Source organism: Poecilia formosa, unplaced genomic scaffold (assembly GCF_000485575.1).
Source record: "Poecilia formosa unplaced genomic scaffold, Poecilia_formosa-5.1.2 Scaffold19, whole genome shotgun sequence".
NCBI classification, from domain to species: Eukaryota; Metazoa; Chordata; class Actinopteri; order Cyprinodontiformes; family Poeciliidae; genus Poecilia; species Poecilia formosa.
Window position 1 is genome coordinate 274,230 of NW_006799958.1, and position 25,679 is coordinate 299,908.

At 40.0% G+C, this 25,679-nt stretch overlaps 3 protein-coding genes across 7 annotated transcripts; all 3 read right to left on the reverse strand.

Moving 5' to 3' along the window:
• Window positions 1-7,364: 7,364 nt before the first annotated feature.
• On the reverse strand, window positions 7,365-16,085 carry katnal1 (katanin p60 subunit A-like 1). 5 transcript variants are annotated; one of them, XM_016669090.1, is made up of 11 exons: window positions 15,954-16,085; window positions 15,272-15,446; window positions 13,218-13,372; window positions 12,837-12,990; window positions 12,632-12,756; window positions 12,428-12,533; window positions 10,605-10,763; window positions 10,366-10,492; window positions 10,066-10,200; window positions 9,817-9,943; window positions 7,365-8,285 (listed from the first exon to the last, which is right to left on the reverse strand). In XM_016669090.1, exons 2-11 carry the CDS (start codon window positions 15,431-15,433, stop codon window positions 8,087-8,089), a joined length of 1,449 nt encoding a protein of 482 aa, XP_016524576.1. In that variant the 5' UTR covers window positions 15,434-15,446; window positions 15,954-16,085; the 3' UTR covers window positions 7,365-8,086. The 5 variants fall into 5 exon arrangements, with proteins under 5 accessions (XP_016524576.1, XP_007547190.1, XP_007547188.1 ...); XM_007547128.2 differs by having other exon boundaries at window positions 12,632-12,753; window positions 15,910-16,085; XM_007547126.2 differs by having other exon boundaries at window positions 15,910-16,084.
• A 1,717-nt stretch (window positions 16,086-17,802) lies between these two features.
• LOC103134726 (ras-related protein Rab-33B) lies at window positions 17,803-20,403 on the reverse strand. The gene is made up of 2 exons (XM_007547130.2): window positions 20,090-20,403; window positions 17,803-19,076 (listed from the first exon to the last, which is right to left on the reverse strand). Exons 1-2 carry the CDS (start codon window positions 20,345-20,347, stop codon window positions 18,630-18,632), a joined length of 705 nt encoding a protein of 234 aa, XP_007547192.1. The 5' UTR covers window positions 20,348-20,403; the 3' UTR covers window positions 17,803-18,629.
• A 1,132-nt stretch (window positions 20,404-21,535) lies between these two features.
• Window positions 21,536-24,851, reverse strand: kbtbd7 (kelch repeat and BTB (POZ) domain containing 7). Its single transcript, XM_007547131.2, has one exon. The coding sequence runs from the start codon at window positions 24,529-24,531 to the stop codon at window positions 22,645-22,647; it is 1,887 nt and encodes a 628-aa protein (XP_007547193.1). The 5' UTR covers window positions 24,532-24,851; the 3' UTR covers window positions 21,536-22,644.
• Between the last annotated feature and the right edge of the window lie 828 nt (window positions 24,852-25,679).

Below are 25,679 nucleotides of genomic sequence, written 5' to 3' on the forward strand. Positions count from 1 at the left end.
GTAAAGAGCAGTAGTCCAAATGACTCGCAGCTCTAAGTGCGGTGAAAGGTGGTTCTAGAAATGTTTTTTTTTCTTTTAGTTGATTTAGTTTTAATATTTTGTTGATTGTAAAAAAAAAAAAAATCCAAAATCCTTCATGTTATTGTTTTTTTGCCAATAAATGTAAACATTTTTATTCCAATCCAACAATTAAAAGACAGGAGCTTATTATTATGGTCTGAAGTCAACCAACATATAATAAAAGACAAACAAAACATCTAAAGCACTTTTAAGTAAAGCCTTCCTCTCCGTTTAGTCGATGCCCCGATAAACTAAAGGGCTTAAGGCTGACGATTTCATTTGTCAGTAATATTATTATTAGTATTTCTATTAACAGTGATTGAGGCGGCCAGCACAGGGAGCTATGTCAGTGAGTATTACCTTTGATTATCATAATCTCTCTAATCATGTCGTACATGATCCTGTCCTCCAAACAGCTGCTGCTTCGCACAAACAAACAATTTGGTGTCGTTGCTGGAGTGCAGCTCTCCAAGCCGCCGAGGGGCTGAAGTCTGGGGAGGATTACTGAAGCTCCACGTCTGAGGCTGAATTCCAAACACCCTGAGACGCTCTTTCTTTCTTCCTCCCTCTTTGGAGCCCCACAACCCCTCGTCGCCTCTCGCCCCCCGTCTCGCATGTTTTGTTTGAAATTCAACGCCGACCACCGTGGTTACAGCGCTGAGTTTAAAACAGGTCACCCTCCCCTCCCCTCCTCTCCTACCCCGCCTCCCTTCGCTTCTCTTTCAATTCGCCTCCCACTCGGCCTAATAAAGAAACAGAAGGTGCGATAACAAAATATGCTCACGAAGGACGAGGGGCCGACTGCAACACCTGCTCCGCGTTTCTGCGTCTCCTGTCCCCTGGCGTGTATTTAAAGAATGGTGCCACTTCCTCACAAGCTCACGACAAAGCTACGAGACAGTGAAACCTACAGGCCCGAGACTTGGACACCTCTCCTATTTCGGAACCAGCTTTTCAGCCCTCAGAGTTGGGGGGCGAGGGGGGTTGTGCCAAGCTGTGAGATTCTCCTCCACTCTGGCTGCCTGAAACCCGATGCTCTTATGGTAGAGTGCGCTCGTGGACCACCGACTAAATATAAAAAGTCCACGTCTGTGACTGCGGCTCTGCTCAGCTCCGTCTCTCGGCTCTGCAGGACTTAAACCTGACGGCTGAAATCAGCTTTCCTATAACATTTAGCTTTAATGAGATCCAGGAAAAGGTATTCAGTCATGTTAGCTGGGGTTCACAGAGCGCGTGGGAAGCATAATAATGAGTTCTTAAAACAATTATTGATGGGTAAATCACTTCCAGATTAATTAAATGACCTTATTCCTGGAAATGAGTCAGAGGAACCTGTGTCAGAAGAGTCGTACCAAAACCAATGAAACTTTGCAATTACCCCATAACTCCTCTTGTTTACCTTGCAGTTGCATGGTCGCAATTCAATTCAAATTCAGATCTACTTTATTGATCCCAAAGGGAGGTTAAATAAATAGATTAGAAGGAGATTATTCTATTTTAATTTTGTATTCAAATGTTATATTAACATCAGTCTGAAGAATGAATTCTTGACATTTCCAACGAAAATGATAAACCATTCGAGGAGCTTCATCTGTGAGTAAAATTTATTCAGAATGAACACTTCAATTGTTTTGCAAGAAATGTAACTTCAGTGATTCTTGATTCTTGTTATAATCAGTGTCATCTACAGACTGCAGCGGCAGGCAAGTTATTCTCTTTTCACTTAGCTCAGACACAGAGAAAGAAAAATCAGCTAAAGTCATGTTAAACTTTAGTTTAAACACGATTCTCTGACCAAAAGTGATTTTCAGACTTCTACTGTGGCTTTGTATTGACAGAGGATGGATATGAAGTAAAAACCATTACATTATAATGCTCACCAACAGCCACTGCAGTACCTCAGTGGTCTGGCTATTTACTTGCTGCTGCAAGTGTCAATAGAACTTTATCAATTATAAGACTGCAATAAAGTTAGCATATTTTTTATCGACTGTCACAAATGTATGGGGAGGGGCACAGTGGAGTAACTGATAACACTGTTGCCTGCAGCAACAACTGGTATGTTAAGGTCTTTGGTTTAGAGACAACTTCTCTAGAGATTGTTAACTAGTCTGGCTGAATTTATTTAAAAAAAAAGACTAAATATGTTACATCTGACTTGTCTTGACTGATAAATGCAGTTTTGCATAGTAACCAAACCCTATTAATGATTTGTAGTATAAAACCTTTATTTAAAATAATGCTCCAGATGTACCGGCTCAATATGCTGTAAAAATAAACGACGTCCCATAGTGCTGTACTGGTTTGCATTATACTGCAGGGTGTGTCTTATGTTTTGCTTCCTCTGCTGTAGAACAGCAAGATAGCCAGACAGTGCAGATAAATCTGTAGTACACACTCAAAAGGAAGCCCATTTTCCTCTCTTTTATCTCAGACTTGTCACCACGCTACTTGTAACAATACAGCCTTAGAAATCCTAATGTAATTTTTTGTTTTTGTTTGGTCTTGGTTTCATTCTTTGTTTTTTTTTTGTTTTTTTGTTTTTTTGGTAAATTCTCTGGGTTTTATTTTAAGCTGATGTAAACTGGACGGGTTTGATACGTAAACCATGCAGCCTAACTCAATCTGCCAATCATTTGTGTAATTTGTGTGAAAGGGTTTTACATGGTGAGTTTGTTACAAAAAAAAAAAAAGGCTCGGCTGATATGTTGTGCAAAATAACGATGGAACGCCGAGCGCCAAGAACAGATTCAAGCAATGGTACAGTAACAAGAAATACCAATAGATGTTCATTTTTGCGAAAATAAAAAATAAAAATAAACTGCCTGTGACTCATGTACAGCGATAGCCCATCGCTATATTTTGATAACGCGTCATCATCCTTATGCGCTGCTCACTTCCTGTTTTAAAGAGGTGCAAATTATTCACAGATTTCAATGGTTCTGATATGATAACATTTGTCCTGTAAAAGGAGGCTCTACAGCAGTGAAATACATATCGTATTTTTGCATAAGCTGAAGGATATATTGTCTTGAGTTTGCCCAGAGGTTTCCTTCCAGTGGGGCAAAAACCTCAAAAGACACCAGCCATCCTGATCAGACACCAAAATAACAGTAGACCCTTTTGATTTGATGGAGCAGGAACTCTAATTTAAGCTCCACCAGATGACAGATTTGTCGTAGGCTGGAGACAAATGATCAGATTTTTTTTTTGTGTCCATCGTTACCCATAATTCCCAGTTGGGAAAATACACAATCAGTCTGGATAGGACACAACATCAGCTGCAGGTGGTTTTGTTTCAAACCTTTTTTTTTTTTTTTTGTAACTATACGACCATAAACTCAAAACTACAGGGGCTACAGCACAAACTATAACCCAACTTTTTAAATTACTGTATCAAACTCAGCAAAACGCATAGTGATAAGAGAGATAAGCAAAAAACAAAACACACACAGTAGAGAGAATTACATCTAAAATAAATAACGAGATGCATTTTTTTAAGTATAAAAAGAAAGCTCGGCATCCTCTTAAATTAAAAAGTTTCATCAAATTCTAAAGTAAAACAGGTTATTTCACCAGTGACTTAGTTAGGATTTAGTTTTCAAAGAATCGACATCGTCTTGTAGGTGGAAACTCAAAACAGTCAACTGGTGTGTTAAGCTAGACCTTTGCTTTAGTTGGTTTGACAAACCCTGAAGTCTGGGATGCAGGTGCAGTTAAGTGTCTGATTCTCTTTTTTTTTTTTCTTTTTTTTCAGTTGTGAAACAAAAAAACCCAGCAAAAACCTGTTAGTTCAAACTCCAAGTGTTTGCAAAATCTGTGAAGACTGGGAAAGTTGTGTACCCAGATTGAGTTTCTGTTTTTTTTTTGTTTTTTTGGACTCGTCTCTTTCTCGTTCACACACCGACACTGAGGTGATGCTGGGATATCAACAGCACAATATTCACGCTGGCTTCACTTTTAACTCCACCTCATCTGCAACTTATTTGTCCACAAAGGACTATAGACACTACCATTGTTGATTTGATCTAACTATAGCATATTAATGTTTATTAGGATGCTGTATTTTTTTTTTTTTTATAAATCTCAACCTATTTTTGTTAAAGCAACCCAATCATTAAAATGTATTTGACCTATACTAGTGTCATATTTTGGTAGATATTAGCATAAAATAGTAGCTTGTAGCTTTACAATCAATATATATTCAATGATGGTAGTGTAAGCAGAGACTTCCTGTGGGGATAATCCCACTCAAAGTGAAAGTGGGTTATATTAACGGTGTTACATTCCAGCACTGAGGCTGGGTAAATAAAGCGGCCCTTTAAGAATGTATTGGAGCAACACTAAAATGCACAGTATCCTACTGAAAACAGGCCAGTCTCCTATGCAGCGCCTTCAATGCTGCTCTTTAATCTTTTTTTTTTTTCCTCCCTCCACCTCGCTCACATCGACCATGATGCTACAGTGTGAGATAAAACGCGCTGACGCCCAGCTGCCAATAAATGAGCAACCTTAGACCCCCGGTTACATAAGGAGTTACTGCAGGCGATTCCAAACGCTAAAAACAGAGTCGCGGCGTTATTAGTCTCAGTCCGTGATTTTTTTTTCTTTTTTTGGCGGTGGGGTTTGGGGGTTTAGTCAACAGCACGGATCCATCGCTGATGCTGGGACCGAGCGGCCTTTCATCACGCACAACAAAAACACGCACAGCAGCAGCGGCGGAGGCGGAGCGGCAAGATTTGTTCTCGGTTAGGAAAGGTGAGGGAGTGAAAAAAAATATATATATAGAGAGAGAGAGGGAGAAAAAGAGAGGCTACATACCCAAAACACGAAGGAGTAGACGATAAGGAGCGTTTTAAGGCAGGTGATGACCGGTTTGGTCTCCATTGTGGTGCTGTGTCGGATCGAGCCGCTGTGGCGATAATAACAGGAGCGGAAAAAAACAGAAACGTCTCCGCGGCTGGTCGCGCTGCGCTGCGTCCTTCGCGGATGCGGCCGCACGGCGTCACTGTTCGCCCGCAGGTTGCGCCGTTAGTTTCTATGCAGCATCAAACAGCTCTTTCCTCCCCCTCACACCCCACCGACACTGTGGAGACAAATATGGTCCCTATTGTGGAAGCATGGAGTTTGTTGAGCGGCGGAGGAACATATAGATCCTCTACTTCATTGAAAACACCCCTATGCGCACTAGCGAGGTTTTGTATGTTACATTAAAAAAAATAAAATAAAATAAAAAATAAAAATAACCCACGCGTTCAGAACAGTGAAATATATTCATATATATATATATATATATATATATATATATATATATATATATATATATATATATTTCGTTTCGTCACATTTTCCATAAAAAACAATCATGTTCAAACCAATCAGTTTACACTCTGTTACTTAAATCTGTGTTAAACCTGAAACAGTTAAAAAAATAATAATCATAAAGACAATGCTTTTATTACATGTAAATATGCATTATGGTTTTGAACTGCAAACGTGTTTTGTCAAATGAATGTTAATGTCAAATCATTTTATTTCCCCTTAAACTAGAAGACATGAAAAAGCCAAATCGAGAGTCCACCACCCTTGAACTTTTGCATATTTTGTCCCTTTACAATAACAAAATCCCATTCATTTATTGGTATTTTAAGTGACCAACAAAGTAGTGCATTTCTGTGAACCTAAGTGGGGAGAAACTGATGCATACTTTGATCCATGACTTTATGAATGAAACTGGACAATCTGTGCTGTGCATTAATGTTCAGTCCCCTTCGCACCAATATCCAAAATAAGATTCAGTGGGGGAAAAAAACTCTTTAGAAGTGATCTAAGTAGTAATTAGAGTCCAAACTGTGTGCGATGTTATCCCAGTTTAAATATTGCTGTTTTATAAAAGCTTCTTTGGTTCATTGCCATGAACACAGCGGGTGCTTTGTGACTTACGGTAGCGATAGCATCATGCTGTGGGGATGTTATTCTTCGGCAGAGACAGGGAAGCTGTCAAGAGTTAATACGAAGATGGTGCATATGTTTTTATACCGAATGACTGAATATAGAAAAGCAGATATGAACAAAGAGATGAAAGACAACATAAGAGCAGAATATTTGCTATCGTAGAACGCAGCAATAAAAAATACCAAAACGTCAGGAGAGCAGCTGAAGATAGAGTTCAGTGTTCTTGATGGAATCAGCTAAAACATGAATAATCAGAATTCAGGAAAAAAAAAAAAACAGAGTTCAAGGAAATGTGTAGCATGAATGCATAATTGGCTATCAAAGTTTGCATTAATGTTGAAATTAATTGATCAGGTTTTCATTCCACACATGATGCCATTCCAGTGTGACACAGACTAACATTGCAAACATTAAAACAAAATGTACCAGACTTCTATATCTGTCCCGGCTCCTTGTAAACAGAGGGGAAGAGGTTAAATATTCAGTCTCGTATCAGGCTACAACACAGCATGGCTGTGTAATAAAAGAGTCTGAGTGATCAAGTGGCTTGCATGGCTCCCAGACCAGGTCACTCTACGTTACATTATTCATTTGACTCGTATGACTCATGAAAGTATTTCTCTAACCCAAAGTTTATGATATACACACATTTCTATTAACAACTGAGCTGCCGCCTGTTCAACAACTGTGATATGAAAATCTAAAAACATACTTGTTGACTTTAAGCAACCAATACCCAAAATTAAATACTACACCCAATGTTATAGAACCATGAAAACCTGTCCTATTTCTATTTTAAGGCGAGGCAAGTTTATTTGTAAAACAGTTTAAGCTGGTGATGGTCAGGACTCTCGGCTTCACCGTTTTGGATGAACTGCTTGTCCAGAGACTGATATAGCCTACTAAAAATAAACTAGGTCTATTTTTTGGGATCATATAAATGTCATTTTCAGGAATGAAGCCTTGAGGTACGCCACAGGAGAACTGAAGCAGGCAAGGTTTCAGGTCAAAACAAATTTTTTCTTTTTATTTAAAAATGAAAAAAAAAAGTAAGCAAACACATTTGTATGCTCTACATATATGTCCAAATTTAATCTAAAACTGAAGACAAATTAAAAAAAGCTCAACAAAATAATCACAACAAAGCAAACATGTCACTAAAACGCAAGAGTTCAGTCAGTAGTCAACAAACGGAAGTTTTAAGAAAATACATTTAAAGTGCTGAATATATATATATATATATATATATATATATACATACACACATACACACACACACATATATATAGACACACAGTTCTTTAAGACAACAATCTTTATGAATGAAGTAAGACTTCATACAAATATGTCAGATTTAAGTTGCTAACAGCAATTTATTACAATACTTGAGTCTGAGTGTTGAATTATGCTACATAAACTTTATGCTTTGTAGAACATCTTGCAAATGCAAAGCCGACCACGTTTTTGTGGGGTTAGTGACAATTTGAACTTTGTTGAAAAAAAATATGTCAACAGTTGCCTTTGCTGTAAAAAGTGACACAGCTTTGTTTGGATGATGCATTGTTAACGGTTTCTTTTTAAAATATTGATTACAATTGTAGATTTATTGTATATCAAGTCATCAGAAGTAAGGTCCGATGCTGTATGCCAGGCTTTTCTTTTTTCCTTTTTAATGAGAGGTGAACAAGATTGAATGTTTCACAAGAACAAATCCACTTTTTCCTATCTGACTATTAGACAACTACTAGATCTTTCTTAGGTCAGAAATGTTTAGCTTAATAATATTGACATCCCTCAGGTTACCCAGGTGGAAGACATCAGAAGTCTTCCTATATAGTGCAAAGGGTGGGGTAGGGGGAGGGAATGTAAAAAAAAAGAGCAGAAGTGGAGCTTCTCAAAGTTTTTATGAAGCTCTGTCAAAGATGCCAGCCTTCTGATGTGAGCTTCAACATCCCTGATGTGCTTCTTGGCTCACTCTACAGTTCTCCTCCTCTTCAAAGCCTTTACACTTCAAAGCTGGGAATTCTCTTTTCAACCCTCTGGTCCAACTGTGCGAGTTTGCATCTATTCTCTATACGGAGCCAAACTCTGCCATCCAGGATTCGTATTTTTCCAGGTCTGCAGCAGAGACGGATTTTGAGATCTTCTTCAGAGTCGTAGTGAAATCCTCCATGGTGACGGGCATCTGCAGCTCGTCTTTAGACAGGGCTCGTATCTCCTCCGGGCTCAGGCCTTGGATTCGACGACGCATGGCCATCATGGATGCATCTCTGATGCAGACACGGCAGAAAAGATGGTTACCAGATATCCGGGAACTCAAGTGTTTTAATAGTTAAATGTTCAGAAATAAGATGGGGCGGTTTCTATGAAGAAATGCTGCCTAAAGCTAGACGCTGTTCCTAGATGAAGTACTCAAGGTCACTAAAGCAATGATTGAAGAAATGAACAGATAGTTTCAGAACAGAACATTCCTGAAATCCCCTGCAGAGCTTTTGCAAAACAAATCCACAGACCAAGAGAAAACTAAATCTATTTACATAGTATTCATTTCCGAAAATGGAAAAGAGAGATGCGAGAGTGGTGCCCCTCTCCCATCTGTTGCTTGGAACTGCCAGTTGCGTGGTTTAATTACAACTTTTTTTTACCATTTCCTTTTTTACAAGAAAATTTGGCTGTTCTGAAGTTTTCCGATCGGAAAGAAACACAAGTAATAGAAATATTCCGAGAATTGAGTTCCTAAAAAATATTTTGTTTTTGCATAAAAATAAGTTTTATCGCTTAGTATTAATAACAGGACTTTTACTTCAGCAGCAGTAGGAATAATTTCTGCTTTTCTGTTTTAAATAAAACTTTGTAGATAATTAAACATTTTTACTTAATTGTTTTTTTTTTTTTGTTTTTTTTGGTAAACCCTGAAGCTGTGACTCACAAAGGCACAGCTGGTCCTTAAGAGATAAGAATTTAAAATAGAATAAATGTCGGTATATTAAGGTTAACTATGTAAAACAGACTAATAAATGTGGAAAAAAATCAAATAACTAAATTTATTTGTGATTGGTTTCCAACATAAAGCAGAGAATTGCAAAAAAAAAAGAAAAAAAAAAAGAACAGTCTGGTTACATGATTCTGAGTGCTGGACTCACCTTGGGTCAGTCACATCATATTACGAATCCTTAATGTGATTTACCGAGTTCTGTTGCATAAAGAGTTATGTGTTGTTGTTTTTTTTCTTTTAATCAAGAATTTTAAACAAGTTGTATTTTTATTGGGATTTTACATGGGAACTAGGTCAACACAATGAAATGGAAAAATTGTGAAATGGATTCAATGTTTTCAACATATTTTTACACCTAAATATCACAAAACTGTGTGGTGCATTTCTAGTCAGGCTTCACAACTAGAGAGTGAAACTTTTGGCCATTTGTTTTGCGTAAATCAGCTCGAGTTCAGTCACACAGGATAAAGAACCTCTGTGAACATCAATTTTCCAAATCCCGTCACAGATTAGATTATGAGTTAGATTTGCCCTGAAGCTCTGGCTTCATGTTTAACCTTGTTGTATTATCAGAAAGTTAGCCTCTGTCCCAGCCTCAAGTCATATGCAGCCTCTAACTGATCAGTTTTAATGTCCTTGATGATAAATGCCAACACCACTGTGTGCGAACACTTTTTACAACTGTTTTAAAGAAGGTTCTGAATACCTGAGGATGAAGTTTAAGACAGCATTCACATTGCTGTGTATTCTACAAGACAGATCTTCAATGGTAACATCTGATCACGTTGTCCCGAGTACGCACAAACCTGCAGACGTTGGTGATGTCCGCTCCCGAGTATCCCTCGATCTTTTCCGCTATGAGGTCAAGGTTGACGTCAGGAGCCAACTCCACCTCCCTCAGGTTGATCTTTAAAAGCTCCACACGGCCCACGGCTACATGCGGACAGAACGGGTCAGACGTTAAGGCGAGGCTTCAAGAGGGAACGGATCCATCAGTATGAGTCATCCTCGTTTTGCATGGAAACGAGTTGGACGGCGGTGGCTTGAAAGGTCACCTGTGGGCAACGGGATGTAGATCCGCTTCTCCAGCCGTCGCCGCAACGCCTCGTCGATGTCCCAGGGGAAGTTCGTGGCGGCGAGCACCATCACCATTTTAGAGGGGTCATCGTTTTCCAAGGCTCCGCCAACACCTGAAAAGCTCGCAGAATTACTTTGGAAAAACTAGTTTTACCAAAGTAATTCTAATTCTAAAAGTATAAAAGCCCACATTGTGGCAGGTTTTATACTTTGAATTCTTATTTTTATTCTTGGCTGATCCACTCAATCAGCAACCTCCCCCCCTGTGGTCCACTAACCGTCCATCTGAATCAGAAGTTCTGATTTAACACGCCGGCTGGCTTCGTGTTCGTCTGACGTCCCTCTTCTGCCACAGATGGAGTCAATTTCATCGATGAAGATGGTTGTTGGAGCGTAGAATCTAGCCTAAGGAGAAAAAAAAAGATGAAAACATATTTTTAAACATGCAGGTAAACAAAGAGACAGGTTGGAAATGTTTAATATTCCAGCCAGGAAAGCAGTCTGCAGAAACACTCACCATTTCAAACAGCAGACGGACAAGTTTCTCTGACTCGCCCCTGTATTTGGAGGTGAGTGTGGAGGAGGACACGTTGAAGAAAGTAGTCCCACATTCTGTGGCCACGGCTTTGGCTAACATTGTCTTTCCAGTTCCCGGAGGGCCAACCATTAGTACGCCCTGAGGAGAACGGTGTAAAAAAAGAAAATAATCAGATAAGACTGTTGCAGGTAATTGAAGGTAGCTGATCGGCAGTCCTCTGGGAGGATCTACAATCCAGGGCTGGGTGCCTGAGGACGACTCCTAAACGTAAATGTTATGAAGGGATATTTATTGTTGCCTTTTTTATTGTTTCACTGGTAATAAAATAATTTTTTCCATGGAACGTATTGTAAAAATAATGATTTCAATCTAAGTCTCGCGCACAGCAGACACAGTCACTAGCTGAATATTTGTCTCTTTTAAGCCACTCGTCTAATTTTTCCACCGTCTACAAACTTGCACAATTATTTGCATTTGCTACTTTATTTGGGTTATGGAGACATATTGCATGGTTAAATTTGGTTAAGAAATTTTAATTATTCTGTTTAATTGTGTTGGTTTGTCCCTCCCCGATTCCAATTTTTTGATTTGATTGGCAAGACAAAACAAAGAAATCACCTTGAAATCCTCCATCTGTGGCACTGTGTCCAAGAGTTTGGTCACCCAGAATAAAACTGTCTTGTTGAAAGTACTCATAGACCACAATTAGGGATTTTAAAACAAAAAACAAAATAAATATCAAGAAAAAGCTGTATTCTGATAAGATAAGATAACTGTTTAACTGCATCTGAAATGCCTACCGCATATAGGAAAAAAATATTAGATTTTACATATTAAGACTATACAGGAAGTGTTCTAGTTCATTTGTACGTATTGAAGTCTTAAAATTCTAGCCATATGTAAGATTTCCAGGGTAAAACACTAAAAACGGAAAAGACTATCAGCATAAAGGTTATAAACTCTAAGGACAAATATGGCTGAATGTTAAAACTAATGACACTTACTTTCCTTCTGAACTAACATTTTGCTCCATTTGCAGCATTCTAAGAGAAATAAGCACCACTTTGTTTTCAGCCTGAAATGCTTACGTATGCGTGCATACAGTAGAAAAACGATAAGAACTGAGCTCTTGTAAAACACAGTAGTGTTGACTCTCAAATGGCAGGCCTGAAGGGAAAAGGTCTCACATGATGAGGCTAAAGAGAGGCCGACAAATAAGATGACGACAGGGAGAAAAGATGGGGGTTCAAACAATTTTGATAAATTACAAGAAAATAGATTAAAGCAAAGAAGTTGGGCACAGCACATCTAAACAGAGCCAATCCACTCATCTCATACATGTCTGACATTAATAAGTATTTAGAACTGTGTGAACACATCATGCACGAACAAATTCATTCATAAACCTAAAACATTTTCAAAAATTGTATGTGATAAACCTAAAACACAAAGTAGTGTACATTTTACAAAGGTAGAAAATGATACATAAACCTTTTTGCCAAAAGTATGAAAAGAATGTCAAATTCATCTCTGAATGTTGACTCGATGCTTTGCAGAACCAGCTTTCACTGCAAGTCTTTTGGAGAATGTCCACTGACTTTGAGGCTAATATTTTGCAACTCGTTTTATTTAGGCATATCAATCTAATGGGGAAAGATCAATAGAAATGCATGTCACATCTTTTAGATTTTTATTGGTAACAAAATAAATCAAAATAATATAAACTGAAATGAAAACATACAAATTTTTTTTTTTTAAATTCTAAAGGGGTATCAATATTTTTGACGGTGCAGCAGACCTACCTTCCACGGTCGACGAATTCCCTTGAAAAAGTCAGGCATCCACATGGGCAGCACTACAGCCTCTCTCAGAAGCTTCTTAGCGTCTTCCAAATCAGCAATATCATCCCTACAAATCACAGAAAAAAATAGTCAGAGAGCAGAACAAAACAAAAAAAAAATCGATCAAAATAGCAAAACACGTAAAGAAGTACACACGAAACCCACCAGTGTACATTAGGATTGCGGGAGACAATGTCTCTCTCTAGTGAGTCAACCAAGTCGCTGTCATACCCAGTACCATCAAACTTCTTCTGCTCTCCTTCCGCCAATGGGTCCACTTTCTTACCCTGCTGAAAAAACAAATGTTTCCTTTAACGCCCTATGTTAATTTACTGGTCAACCGAAACATGAGCAACAGCAGCTGTCAGACCTTATCATCTTTGGCCTTTGCGGCCCTGTTGGCCTGCCGCTCTGCTTTGGGGTTGGTCTGAGCGCGTCCTCCTGCTCCTCGGTGCTGCACACCAGGAGATTCCTTCCTGTGCTGCTTTATTGCGCTGTTAGGCCTCTTCACCACAACAGGATTCCTGCAAATACACAGACGGTTAAACATACCAACGATCATTTCTGATAGGCGAACAGTGGCAATAATAATAGACAGGAAATCACCCCCCAACGTTCAAAACCAGATCTGTAAGTGGAATAGTGATGTAGTGGAGGCTGTAGAGATAAAACCCGACTATGCAAAATCACACCCTGTGGAGTTTAGTGTGTCGTTTTGTCACACAGCCAATTCAGGTACAACATCACTCGCCTGTGTTCCACTGGGATGGGTGGGGGCCAAACTGCCGGGTCCTCTGGCCGCTCCAGAGGGACAAGGATGTCGACTGGCTTCTCGGACTTGAAGCTCTCAAGTGTTCCCATAATGCTTTTCACCTGCTCATATTCCTCTGTCAGTTCCTGTCTGAGCTGCTCACACACAGAAGGAAGGAGGTCATTTATTTTAACTTAATCTTAATATTAAGTTAAAATAAAAACAAAAAAAAACAGCCTCTAATGTTTGTAGGCGTTCATTTTAAAGTTGCAGTGTTTCAAGAAACACTTTAATGTTTGGACAAGTGAAGTTTAATTTACAGATTCAGGAATATTAGCAACATATGATTTGAACACTTGACAGTTGGAAAAAAAAAAAAGCTACCGACAAAGACAAACTCTACCTATGATTGTCAAGTCCAAATTATTTTTAAGGTTAGTACAAATACATAAACTGTGAAGAAATGGACAACAATGAGTCACGATCAGTTCCATTTACATCAAGTTAAAACAGAACAAGTCAGGGAACGACATCCAACCCAACTTAACTGGTCGAGTTTGAAAACCAGTTGAGTTTGCTAATTGATAAGATGAGTTACCATTCTAATAAATATTAGCAGTTTAAGCCAATACCAATGTGTTTCTCTACTGTTTGCCACTGTAGCAGCATTGTAACTGATTTGATAAGATGCAAATGATCAGATTATCATTTTTTCCACCAAAGCCATCAGGTAATTGTACATGTCAGGCAGCCATATTGGATTTTGAGGTAGAGGTGAGAATCTTCTGACATTTCCACTAAGAAGTCTAACTTCTAGTGGCATTTTTGTTCATTTTTCCATCTTAAAAGTCAAAAATTACAACTTCGGAGTAAATATGGGACAGAAACCATTTGTTTTTCTTTTTACAACATAACACAAATAAGTCCATGTCCTATAAGTGGTACCATTTTAAAACAGAAATCTGGGTACAGTATTTACTGAAGTGGTAGCTGTTAGAAAAAGTCTTGAGAATCACTGCTCTGAATGCATCGGTCTTATCCAAGAGCCCCTGGCGCTGTACTTTTATAGCAACCAATAAGAAAAATCACTTTTTTAGCTTTATATAATCACAGCTTTCTTCACTCTTCAGACCTTTTCAACAGGGCTGCTACCCACTTGCGTTGAGTGGCTACTGGATGTCTGTCTTGTTTCAGATTCGCAGGGGATGAGGGTGCGGGGGTGGGGTTCAATGCTCTGTTCATGATCTGGGGTCATTTCCTGTTGTGTTGTCCAGCTCTTCAACTGAGAGAGAGTCGAGCACAAGGGACTCTTTTACTCAGCTCAGGGAACTAATTTAAATTCACAATGTTAACAGTTACAGCTTAATCTTCCTCAAGCATTCTTGTATTTTTATTTTTTTTTTTACAAATTTTATAAATGTATAGTCTTTTTATTATTTAGTTTTATTTTTATTTCAAAGTCTTTAGAAAATGTGCATAGAATTAGAAAGAAAAAAAAACATTACAGGGTTCCTGCAGATTTTCCATGTTTTTCAGGCTGAAATCAGCTTGGGCACTTAGCCAAAGTGCAAGTATAAAGGTTCTTCCCTCTTAAATTACTACACACACACATATATATATATATATATATGTAGTGCTCTTGCTTTAAATATACCCTGCAAATTCCGGAAATGGTAAGGATGAACAGACAGGTGGATTAACATACAGAAGGACAAATTGATGAGAGTTGACAGAAGCAGAACAAGTAAATGGATGGAAGGATAGACACATAAGGACAAGTGTATGTGCTTGGACAGATGGATGGAAAGACGGCTTTATAGGCTGCAATATTGTAAAAACTCCTAGAAACCCAATAACCAGCATGTTAGATGACTTATAATAGAACAAAATATATATCTAGTCTGGCAGTAGTAGTAGTGAAAGAAAAAAAAAACCTACATTCAAACTATGCAAAAGAAAGGAAAGGAAGTCGTAATCCAAAGTGACTCCTGTGCATTTGTCCTGCTGATCTGCAGTTTATTATCAATGGAAAGTGAAAGGGAAGGTTGACTGACCTGTTGCCATTTAACTTTCAGAGCTGGATCTCTGAGGGACTGAGAGTGCTTGTGGATCTGCTGAATCACGCCTTGGTAGTACACCACGGAGGAGTCATAGTTTCCAAGCAGGGCATACTCACGGCCCTTCTTGGCGTTGTCACATATCTCTGCCAAATTCATGCTTCATAAACAGCTGCAAAGAAAGCAAACAATTTCCTGAATTAACAGCGCGATTTAACAACGAGTTTGCAAATTTTAGCTACTGAAAAGTCCACGGAACTCTACAATAAGTCATTAAATCTCATTAGTGTTAAATGCTCAAAAGATTAAACTAATTATGCAGCTTACTATCAGTTATACAGCAACACCTGCTATATGAAAATAAGCTAGCTGATAACAGAGACACCGATTTGTTTTTCTTTTTTTAACGCGGTGAACAAACAGCTCGGAAAACTACCATAAAAACAATTCAACACCCAAATTACTGTACGAACATATTTGCACCCGCTTTGACGTTAGCTTTGTGCTAATTCGCGGTCAGACGGCAACAGACAAAAACACAAATTCAACTGGCCGCCGTGTGTCAGTAAGCAAACACTCCCCTAATCCTCCCACAGAGCGTTAAACACACATGCAGACAATGACGAGACACGTACCGTGCATTTAACAATACGTTTTTTTGCGAAAGTGTTCTTTACACCTGCACAAAATGCGACTGTTGGTGAGGTAGTTAATGAATTAGCAGTCCAACGTTGAGCAAGGTGTTACCATGGCCGCAGAGAGACGCCGCGTGAAGAACATGGACAGTCTCGGTTACCGCGATGCTTTCACTTGCGCGTTCAAAACATGGTAAAGAAGAGAACACAGTACATGAATGAGAGATTATCAAGAGAATGGCTAATTGGGAAGACACAAAAAATTTTAAAAATCGATGGAGAAGGTGTATTTACATTAGTATTCCACATGTAACGGGTCTATTCATTTTTAGCGACTGGACTGAATTGAAATAATTATTTTTGTACGTGGTTTATTAAACGCCTCATCAGGGCTGTTGCTACGCAAGAGATGGCCGCTGGTCGTCGCTGAAAATAGGTCAAATATTGAAATCTGGGTGAGATAGTCTCAACATTAGACCCATTTTATTTCCATCCGTCCATTCTCCGCCTGTTCTTGAAGGGTCGCCAGGGAGGAGGTGCCCATCTCCACCGGGGGTAGATCGACAGATCATCACAGAGGCACAAAGGAGAACTAACCAGCTTACACACTTACACTTTAGGTCAGTTTAGAAACCAATTAACTAACAGTAACATGTTTTTGGATTAAGCTGGAGAACCAGGAGAGAACTCACGCATGTACTGAGAAAACATGCAAACTCTAAACAGAAAGATCCCAGGCTCAAGACCATATTGCTGCAAGGCAACAGTGTTACCACTGTGCAACCATGCTGCCCGCCATATAATAGAGCTTAACGGTCGTGACAACAATAACACAAAAGTTAAATTATTTCCATTTAATTGTATATTTAACTGATGACATTATAAAAGTAAATTATAAAGTAATATTTTTCAGAGTCCTGATCCTGCAGTAGTTCTGAAAGATATTATAGAGACATTTTAACTACCTATTAACGTTCGCATTCACTGCAGCACTCGTTTTTTTCTGTCATTGCAGCTGGAGCATCATGAGCAGTGGTGGTTCTTGCATGAATGCTGCCCCTCACTCAAACAAACCCCCCAAAGAAAGCCAATATAACTGAAAATCCATAGATATAATACAATGAATAAGAAGCACTCCTAATACAAGTCCAGGTTTTACAAGTTTCTATACATCATGCTTTTCACGATTTTGCTTATTACAAGAAAACACTGAAAACACTTTTTTTTCAAAAATAGAAACAGGTTCCATGAATTTCACTGTTTTTAACACGAAATTGTTCAGTGTATAATAAACCAAATACCATGCAAAATACGATGACTAATGAGGACAGATGTTAAATCGGGGATGAGTAAATCCAATTAAAACTTGTCTAAGTAATAAAATAAACACTGGTTCAAACCACAAAGGGAGTGAATCTGTTCCTACTAACTGGACATACAATTGAGCCTTAGAAAACCCTTTTCACACACAACTTACAAAATTTAACTTTATTTTTTTGCTACACTCTCTGCACGCTGCTCTGGGAAGAGATCTATAACACCCCATCGAAAACCACAACTAAACCACGGCCTTGAGGGATGATGCGAGATGCTGGTAGGGAGGAGCGACATTGGTTTCAGTTTCCCCAGAAATTGCAGTCTCTGCTGGGCCCATTTCACAATAGTGGCGATGTTCTTCGATCAGCGCGAGGTCATCAGAGATCCGCACTCTGATAAATTAAATGCCATTCACTTTCTCTCCTGGAAGGGCTCTGATGGCGAGGCTTTTGTGTTTGGCTCATGACCTTCAGAACTAGACGATCGTTTCCTTTGTTTTGTCCTCATAGAGGTCGTCTCTGCACCAGCCCTCTAGCTGTTTTGGCTTCCAAAACCATGAAATGGTCCCACTACTTTGATATAATCTGCACATTTAATTATCAAAACAGATCCACATTGATATAACAATCACGACACTGCACTGATCCAAAGGTTTCAGCTCCCTTTATAGTTCTATAAATAATGCATAGTAAAGTGCGTTTTTTTCCCCCCCCCATCACTCAGGCTGAAATAGTCAAATTGTTTTACTTTTGTAACATGTTGTTTAAACTGTTTACATGCAACTTAACAATCAGTCATGTTTGATACATTTCGTGTTGATTTCTAGGAACCAGAGCTTATTCTAGATACGTTTCGCAGGTCAGCTGTATGGATTTATATTTTGTACCCACAAAGTAGCAGCATTTTACCACTTACATTGATATGCATCATTATTCTAGACTTGTGTTTGCAATGTATACAGAAAAAGAAAATGATTGCAAATTTCATCGCAGTTCCATTGTCATTCTATCTGCTTTGGTGACTTTAAACACTTTATTTTCGTTTTCTGTCCAGCAGTCTGCATTGTAATTCAACGACGGAACATAATTCTGCCAGAGAGAGATTGATGTAGACATTTCTTGTCAATCGTAATTGTTTTCTGAAGTGCAAATACTTGACACATGTCCACATTGACTCATGCATTTTGTAGAAGTATCGGTTAAACTTTTGCTCCAACCGATCGGTCTTTGCTGCCATGACCATGACCTGTGCCTGACATCAACCAGAGAGCATTTTAGAAACAACAGAAAGCTTCTTTCTACTTTTTAAATACCGCTCACTAATTTAGTGACAATGTTGATTTTAAACAGACGTTCAGACGGATCCCGTGGCCTTTGTCCACCCTGGTGAGCCCACAGTAGACCTTAGCACTGACAAAATGTCGTTTCCTGTTCTCTCTGGTTCCTCAGCTCCCTAACAGAGCTCTCACTCAGCTGCTTCAGTCTCAGGGGCTTGTGGCTCTTCAGCCGATAAGCTAAAGTCAGAAAGATGGCGTCAACATGCTCTTTCTCAGCGGGGTCTTTGGCCGAAGTCTCGAACAGGGGGAAGTTGTAGCTGTCGGCAAGACAGTGGGCAGCAGAGGCGGCCACCTGCCGATGTTCCCTCAGGTCACATTTGTTTCCCACGATGATGCGTGGCACCAGGGGCCCCACGGAGTGTTTGCTGCACTCTTCAATCCACTCGGGGATGCTTTCGAAGGATGGCAGATTGGTCACGTCATACACAAAGATGACGGCGTGAACACTGCGGTAGTAGTGCTCCACCATGCTCTTCCTGAAGCGCTCCTGACCCGCTGTGTCCCAAATCTGCAACTGGAAAAGGAGGCAGAAGCAGAAGCAGATTCGTTGTTGTTCAGCGCGTGCAGCAAGAGTGACGCCATCGTTTTCCTACCGAGAAATCGGGACGAGAAAACAAACGACAACATGGCAATCTCTGTTTTGTCACTGTCTGGTTTGCGGAGTTTGGTTTTAAGAATCAGTATTGTAATGATGAAGAAAGGCCTTTGAAATGTGATTTGGGACTGAGCTGGTTGACAGTATTTTGTCGTAGTATTTATAGAAGAAATATAAATTACGGCTGAAGCAACTAATCGTGATTAATCAATTATTAAAATAACTGTCAACTTATTTAGTAGCCAATTAATCGTTAACTGGCCTTTTTTTTGTAGACTCAACAAAGGCCAATTGCTGGAGAAACAGCATACTTATTAAGCTAAAACTTGCACTTCCAGCATGAAAGCTAACGTAAACGCACCCAGAATAGGAATAGAAGGGTTTAAATGAAAGCAAATCCATGAATTAGAATGGCCTAGTCAAAGTCTTTACAAAATGGATGTCAATAGATGCTTTCCATCCTATTTGTCTGGACATGAGACAGTTTGTGAAGAAGAATGGGCATTAACATAAGCCTCTAAATGCACAAAGCTGGAAAAGCCAAGTCCTAACACAATCTTTTGTTGGTCTAGCGTGTAAGAGTCACAGAAAACAAATTTGTGTTTGAGACTCTAAGGAATACTGATATTTTTGCAAGGCACTGTGTCATGAGATGTAGCACCTGTTTTCCTTTGATGAGAACATCGAGGAGAAAACTGTTGAATGAACAGTTCTAATTATAGACTTTTGCGAACTGAAAAAAATGTAAAAGTAAAATATAGAAATCTTAAATTGTGGAATGCTGTAGCCCATTAGCCCGTTTTTCATTAAGCAAACTATAATTTCCTGTGATGATAAGAACGCTTTTCCTCTAATCTTCCAATAAAAGCAACACACCAGACAGAGCATGTTTATCGTTTCTTGTGGATAATTATTAACGTGTGTCACCTCACCTTGATGTTCTCTCCGTCCAGCACCACCGACCTCTCCCTGAAATCCACCCCGATAGTTGCCTCTGGGTTTTTCAGGAAAGTGCCCCCGCAGAAGCGGTAAGTCAGGCACGTCTTCCCCACGTTTGAGTCTCCTATGACTATTATCTTGAAGATTCGTGCCTTTCCACTGTCATGCTCTGGATGAGAGGAGAGCTCCAGGGAGTCATTCAGACTAAAAACTGTGTCAAATTCTTCCTCTGGTTTGTTTTCTATTGCCATGGCTCATCTCGTTGCTGTCTGGCCGGCGATAAGATATCGCGAGAACTTAGAAAAGAGTCCCTAGATGTCACCCGTAGCCAAGAGGAAATCATTGGAAGTACGCAAAATCTGCCTGTGGTTACTGCTTTGTTGTTTTGATTTTCGGGGAGTTCTTTGAGGTAAATTAGCAAACGGACTGTGCACATTTACATGCAATGAATGATGAAAAGGAAAATCACTTGTACTGTTTAAATTAAATTAATTTTTATTTCATTTAATTTATACACTAAAACATACGCTATTTTTTAAATAGTTTAATGTGAGGCTTCCACATATCTTGGGTAGCTGAAGGAGTAATTGTTGCTTTTCTTTATTCTTTTTCACGTTTTGATTATATTTTTTTTAATTAATATTGCCATATGGAAAACTATCATATCTCAAGGTATTACGGGGTAATATAATCTTGGCCCACCCTCATATATATATTTAAAATTGTGCAGTATGAGCATGTGTGGGCTCTACAAACACTAAAGTTACATTCAATTTCAAGTTTTCATGGTTATTTCAGATTTTTAAAATGTGACTATATTTTACCCATTTAGAGGTAAAATTGGTAAAATTCCAATTTTGCCTCAAGAAAAACACTAATAGTCAGCATTGGTTCTCCTATTTTATTACCAACTGATCAAAACATGTCACTTTTGTTTAAATTCATTGTTAAAACTGCCGTATTTTATTTTTTTGAAAACCAGTTTTCCATGTTAACACATGGTTCTCTGTACTGTAGTTCCATGTACTGTTCAGACTGTCAGAAGCCTACTTCCAACATAGGTGGTTTAATACAAAAGACACCAAACTGAAATTTTCTAGATGTAATGGACACAAGTTTATTTTTGACAAACACAATAAAATCACCTCCTAATCAGTGAAAAGTAAATGTAAAAGTAAAATGTAGAGTCAAGCTAACACTCATCGCTATGGACCCTTTGGGTAAGGTAAAACCCAGTTACTAATGTTGCATTGCTGTATGCTGACAGAAATACTGACTCATCTCCACATCATGATTGTTTAAGCAGAAGCAGTTCGTTGGTCTTGCATTTCATAAATTTTATGCTCCCAAAAGCAGTTCAATGCCTACCATCTCTCAGCATTTTGGACCAAATACTGCCGATAAAGCAAAACAAGAATAAATTTCATTTCATTTTGGAATGCAGAAATTAAATTATCCTTCTACACAAAAAACATCATAGATCTGAATACAAAATGAGCCGCTTATAGTCACAACAAAAAGAAAGTCGAACATGGCAAGAAGGCTTCTGAGCCCAAACCTGAGACTGCGGCAAAACACTGACTTTGTGGTTTCAAACTAAAAATTTCACAACCACTTGCTAAGCGCAGAATCACATCATCTGCATAGAAAAAGCCCTGTTTTTCATCCAGTTTAGTTTGGAGTCATAAACGAGAGGCACTTAAGCTGCCAGACCTCAAATTTCTGATTTTACATCCATCTGAAGCTGGCGTGCAAGCGTATGTTCAAGTTAAACACAAATTTGATCAAAAACATGTCATTATGGAACAAAACTCAGAGTACAAATAATTAAAAACTACCCTCTATAGGTGTCCATATGTTTAAAAATAATAAATAGGACAAAAAAATAGTTCCAGAGTTCCCACAGCTTTGGAGGAGCCAAATGAAGTCTGGTGTTTTGCAAAAAGCGACATGAATACATCTGAGAGATCTTTAAGCACCAAGCATGAGACGAAACCCCCAATTCAAATGTCTGAAGTCCACACTTCATCCCAAGTTGTTCACGTGTATGTAGGCATTTGACATTCCCACTGAGGAAAGCATATAATGAAAAAGTATGAAAAATTAACAGCTTAAGGGACAAAAAAAAGATTTGTCCCTGTGAAAGCAGGAAGAACACGTATATGGTAAAAGTAGTGTTCAGGTAATGGCAAGAAAAAGGTATCAATCCCATGTGCTGGCAGTGAAAGGATGTAAATGTGTGCCACACTTTTAAGAATATTTGTAAAAACATTTAATGTTTTATTTTTCCCTTCCAATTCATGCCCTTGTGTGTTGGTCTGTCATTACACATAGATGCTTGTTGTATTTACTTAATCTCAAAGTGGTGTAATACTGTGAGTGGGTGAAATAGAAAGAAAAATAACCTCTCCCAGTCCTTAACTTATGTATTCAAGTTAAATGGCTGCTTTAATACTGAAACCTCACCAGTGGCAAACAAAAATCCCCCAATGAAAAATAAATAGCCATCATAAATAAACACTTCTTTTGACAAGGGAACATCGGTTCCCTACCAGTTCTCATCAGAGAACGAACTGGAGCTTCCGGAATCGGAGTCTGCATCCGTTAAGCCGTCCAGGTCCCAGTCGGCGCTGGAGCCGCTGTCGTCGTCCTCCTCCGTGGAGAAGCTGTGAGCGGACCCGAGGCACGCCGGGTACACGCGCGTCGACACGCACACGGGCCCCAGGGTGGACACGTACACCGCCATGATGTTCTTCCACGCGTCCCGAGCGGGATCGTACTCGTGGATGAGGACCCTGTTCTTGTTGTGCTGCAGCAGCGTCTGCGTGAGGAGCAGCAGCTTGCCGCTGTGCTGGATCACCTGGTAGTTGAGCGCTCGGCTGTCGATGGGGATGTCCCCCAGCCTCTTCCACTCCCCTCTTGCCGGGCTGTAGGCTTTGACCACGGGGATGTCGCACACGCAGACGATCTGCTCCTGGAAGATGCAGGCCTTGTGAAGCTTGTCCCTTCTGAGCGAGCCACAGTGGCGCCAGCGGTTTCTCTTGGGGTCGTAGCAGAGCATCCTCCTTTTGTTCACCACGTACAGGTGATCGTGCAGAGCCACCACTTGCATTTTCCCCAAAGAGTGAGGCAGCGGGGCCACCAACGTCCACTGGTTCCTCTGAATGCTGTAGCACTCCACCTCCTTTAATCGGGCGTCTGTGACTGGATTTCTTCCTCCCAGAAGGTACACGTGGCCGTTCAGGTATCCCATCCCTGAGTGGATTCTGCCCAGCAGCCTCTCCGCCAACTCCTGCCAGCTGTTGAGGACGGGATTGTACAGCCAGAAGTGTTTGGAAAGGTGGGAAGCCAAGTACAAGTTGTTGTCCGGCGTGGCGCAAACGATAAGCGACTCCATGGTGGAGCGTTTGTAATCTTGACTGCTGAGATCTTCCAAAGGCGGAGCCATGAAATACAGGTCCTCGGAGTAAGGGTCGCAGCACATGATGTTGTCGTTGGGCAGGCCAAAGAAGAGGATCATCTCCTTCGCGCTCACGCCTATTCTGTGTTTCGGTGCGTCCAGAGGCGCAGACATGGCGCAGCCGTCCTCCGCAGACCTGCTGAAGAAGGACGCCAGGTATGTCTCGATTAAAGGCCTCGCCGCGAGGCTCTCCAGGTAACACTTGTCCTTCTCGCTGAACAAGCTCCAGCGCACACACTTCAGCACCTGCAGGGCGTCCTCTTTATCCACAGGTGCGTTCACCTCCAGCCACTGGATAGCTGCAGAGCACACCGTCTTCTCACAGTCCACGTCCAAAGTATCGAGAGACAATAGTTCCTTAAACTGATCCGAGTTCAGCTCGCACAGATCCCCTCCGTTAAACACCTGATTGAAGTTCCTGGCAATGAAGGCTTGGGCGTTCTCCTTTAACTCCGGATTGTCGTAGGTGTCCGCAAACTTCAGCATCCCCACGCAGTTGGAGTGATCCAGCCTCCTGCTCATGAAGCCGGAGCAGGCTTTCCGGATGTACTCCAGCTGCAGCATGTTGGCCGCCGCGTACAGCCTCTGCACGTTGCTCTCCGTGATGGTCACCCTGCCCGTGTAGCAGTAATCGATGATGACCGACATGGATTCAGAGTCCACGCCACGGATGAGCACCCGCTCCTGGGCGCTCTCGTTCAGCCCGCCCGTGAACATGCTCTTGAAGTACGGGCTGGCAGCGGCCAGGACGTTGCGGCTGCACAGAAACACTTGACCCACGTCAACTCTTCTTCCCTCGCGCTGCTCCAGCGATTCCTCCTCTTCCTCATCATCATCATCACACTCAACCCCGATGGTAACGTCGCCGAGCAACCGAGAGTCGTACATCAGTTTCAGCTCGTGAATCAAGCCCCGAGCGTGGTTCACGTCCTCCAGCACCTCCGGACCGTTGAAGCAACCCAGCGATGAGGCCATTACGGCAAATTCGCACTTCTAAAGCCCAAGTCACAAGTTGTCAGACGGCAAACATGCTGCGTTTCTACCTACTCGTCGATGAAAATCAAACCTGGTTAAATACACTACAGCCGAACGTCCGCCTGAGTGTCCAAAAACTAACATTTCTCGGTGTCCAAATGAGCTTAGTCTCACTTCTGAATAAAATATAACCTACTAATCACAAACAGAGCACCACTTCATGTTACTGTCAAAGCTTTTTCTTCTTGTTTTGATAGTAGCAAGCAGCCAGCTACAATACGACTAAATAGGCGTCTATTTGGAGTGGGCTGCTTCTTACTTCCGGAGAAAGAGTTTCAGAATAATGTGTCGTCTCTGTGAATTATCACAAATACTGCTTATTCTCCCGCTTTATTTTCATATCTTGAGTTCCTTATAATGCTCTATAATTTTATTTTACAACATTAGCTACTTTGTTTATTTAAGATCAAAACCTTTCTAACTCCAAAATAGAAAATTAAATCTCTTATTTTGAAGCCTTACTGCATGCTCAACCTGTACGCTCTCACAACCTTGCTAGAATATAGCTCAACCTTCTTATTGGTTTGCAAAACTGTGTCAATTCGAGTTAGGTTGACCGAGATTCAATGAATTAAGTATTTAAATTATTTTATTAGAGAAATATTCTTTCCCCGTGAAAGACATAAATAATTTAAGGAATTAAATGACTAAATAGAATAGTATCGTTTGTAAAGTCCTAATAAATGAAATAGGATAAATATTACATCATCTTTAACAACTGATGAAAGCAATAATGATGTAAATAGATACAAAATGGCCAATGACCGAATCTTAACAAATTTACTCATGGACAGCCTAATGAAGCGAAAACTTGAACAGCACGATTTTTATTCACAAAATGTCATAAGCATAACTGCACACTATATTTTCTTTCGTCTTAACTCTGCGATGGTTAAAAGGTAAAAATACATTTTAAACCCATAGTATTTGATTTCTGGGATAATTTACTTGCTTTTGGCTTTTAGTTACAAGATAAAGAAACCATAATTTTTGCTTTGATTAATAATATCAGCCCTAACGTTAGTGATTTAGGTAACCTCATTTTATAACAATACATGTTTTTTTATGTACCTAAAATTGGTCCCCTT

Coding starts and splice junctions, on each gene's coding strand:
- katnal1 (XM_016669090.1), bottom strand. CDS start 15,433: ATGAATTTGGCAGAGATATGTGACAACGCCAAGAAGGGCCGTGAGTAT. Junction 12,757..12,836: donor CAAAGGCCAAAGATGATAAG/GTCTGACAGCTG, acceptor TTGTTTTTTCAG/CAGGGTAAGAAAGTGGACCC. Junction 9,944..10,065: donor CTACATCCCGTTGCCCACAG/GTGACCTTTCAA, acceptor GTCCGCATGTAG/CCGTGGGCCGTGTGGAGCTT.
- LOC103134726 (XM_007547130.2), bottom strand. CDS start 20,347: ATGGCAATAGAAAACAAACCAGAGGAAGAATTTGACACAGTTTTTAGT. Junction 19,077..20,089: donor TGGACGGAGAGAACATCAAG/GTGAGGTGACAC, acceptor CTCCTTTTCCAG/TTGCAGATTTGGGACACAGC.
- kbtbd7 (XM_007547131.2), bottom strand. CDS start 24,531: ATGGCCTCATCGCTGGGTTGCTTCAACGGTCCGGAGGTGCTGGAGGAC.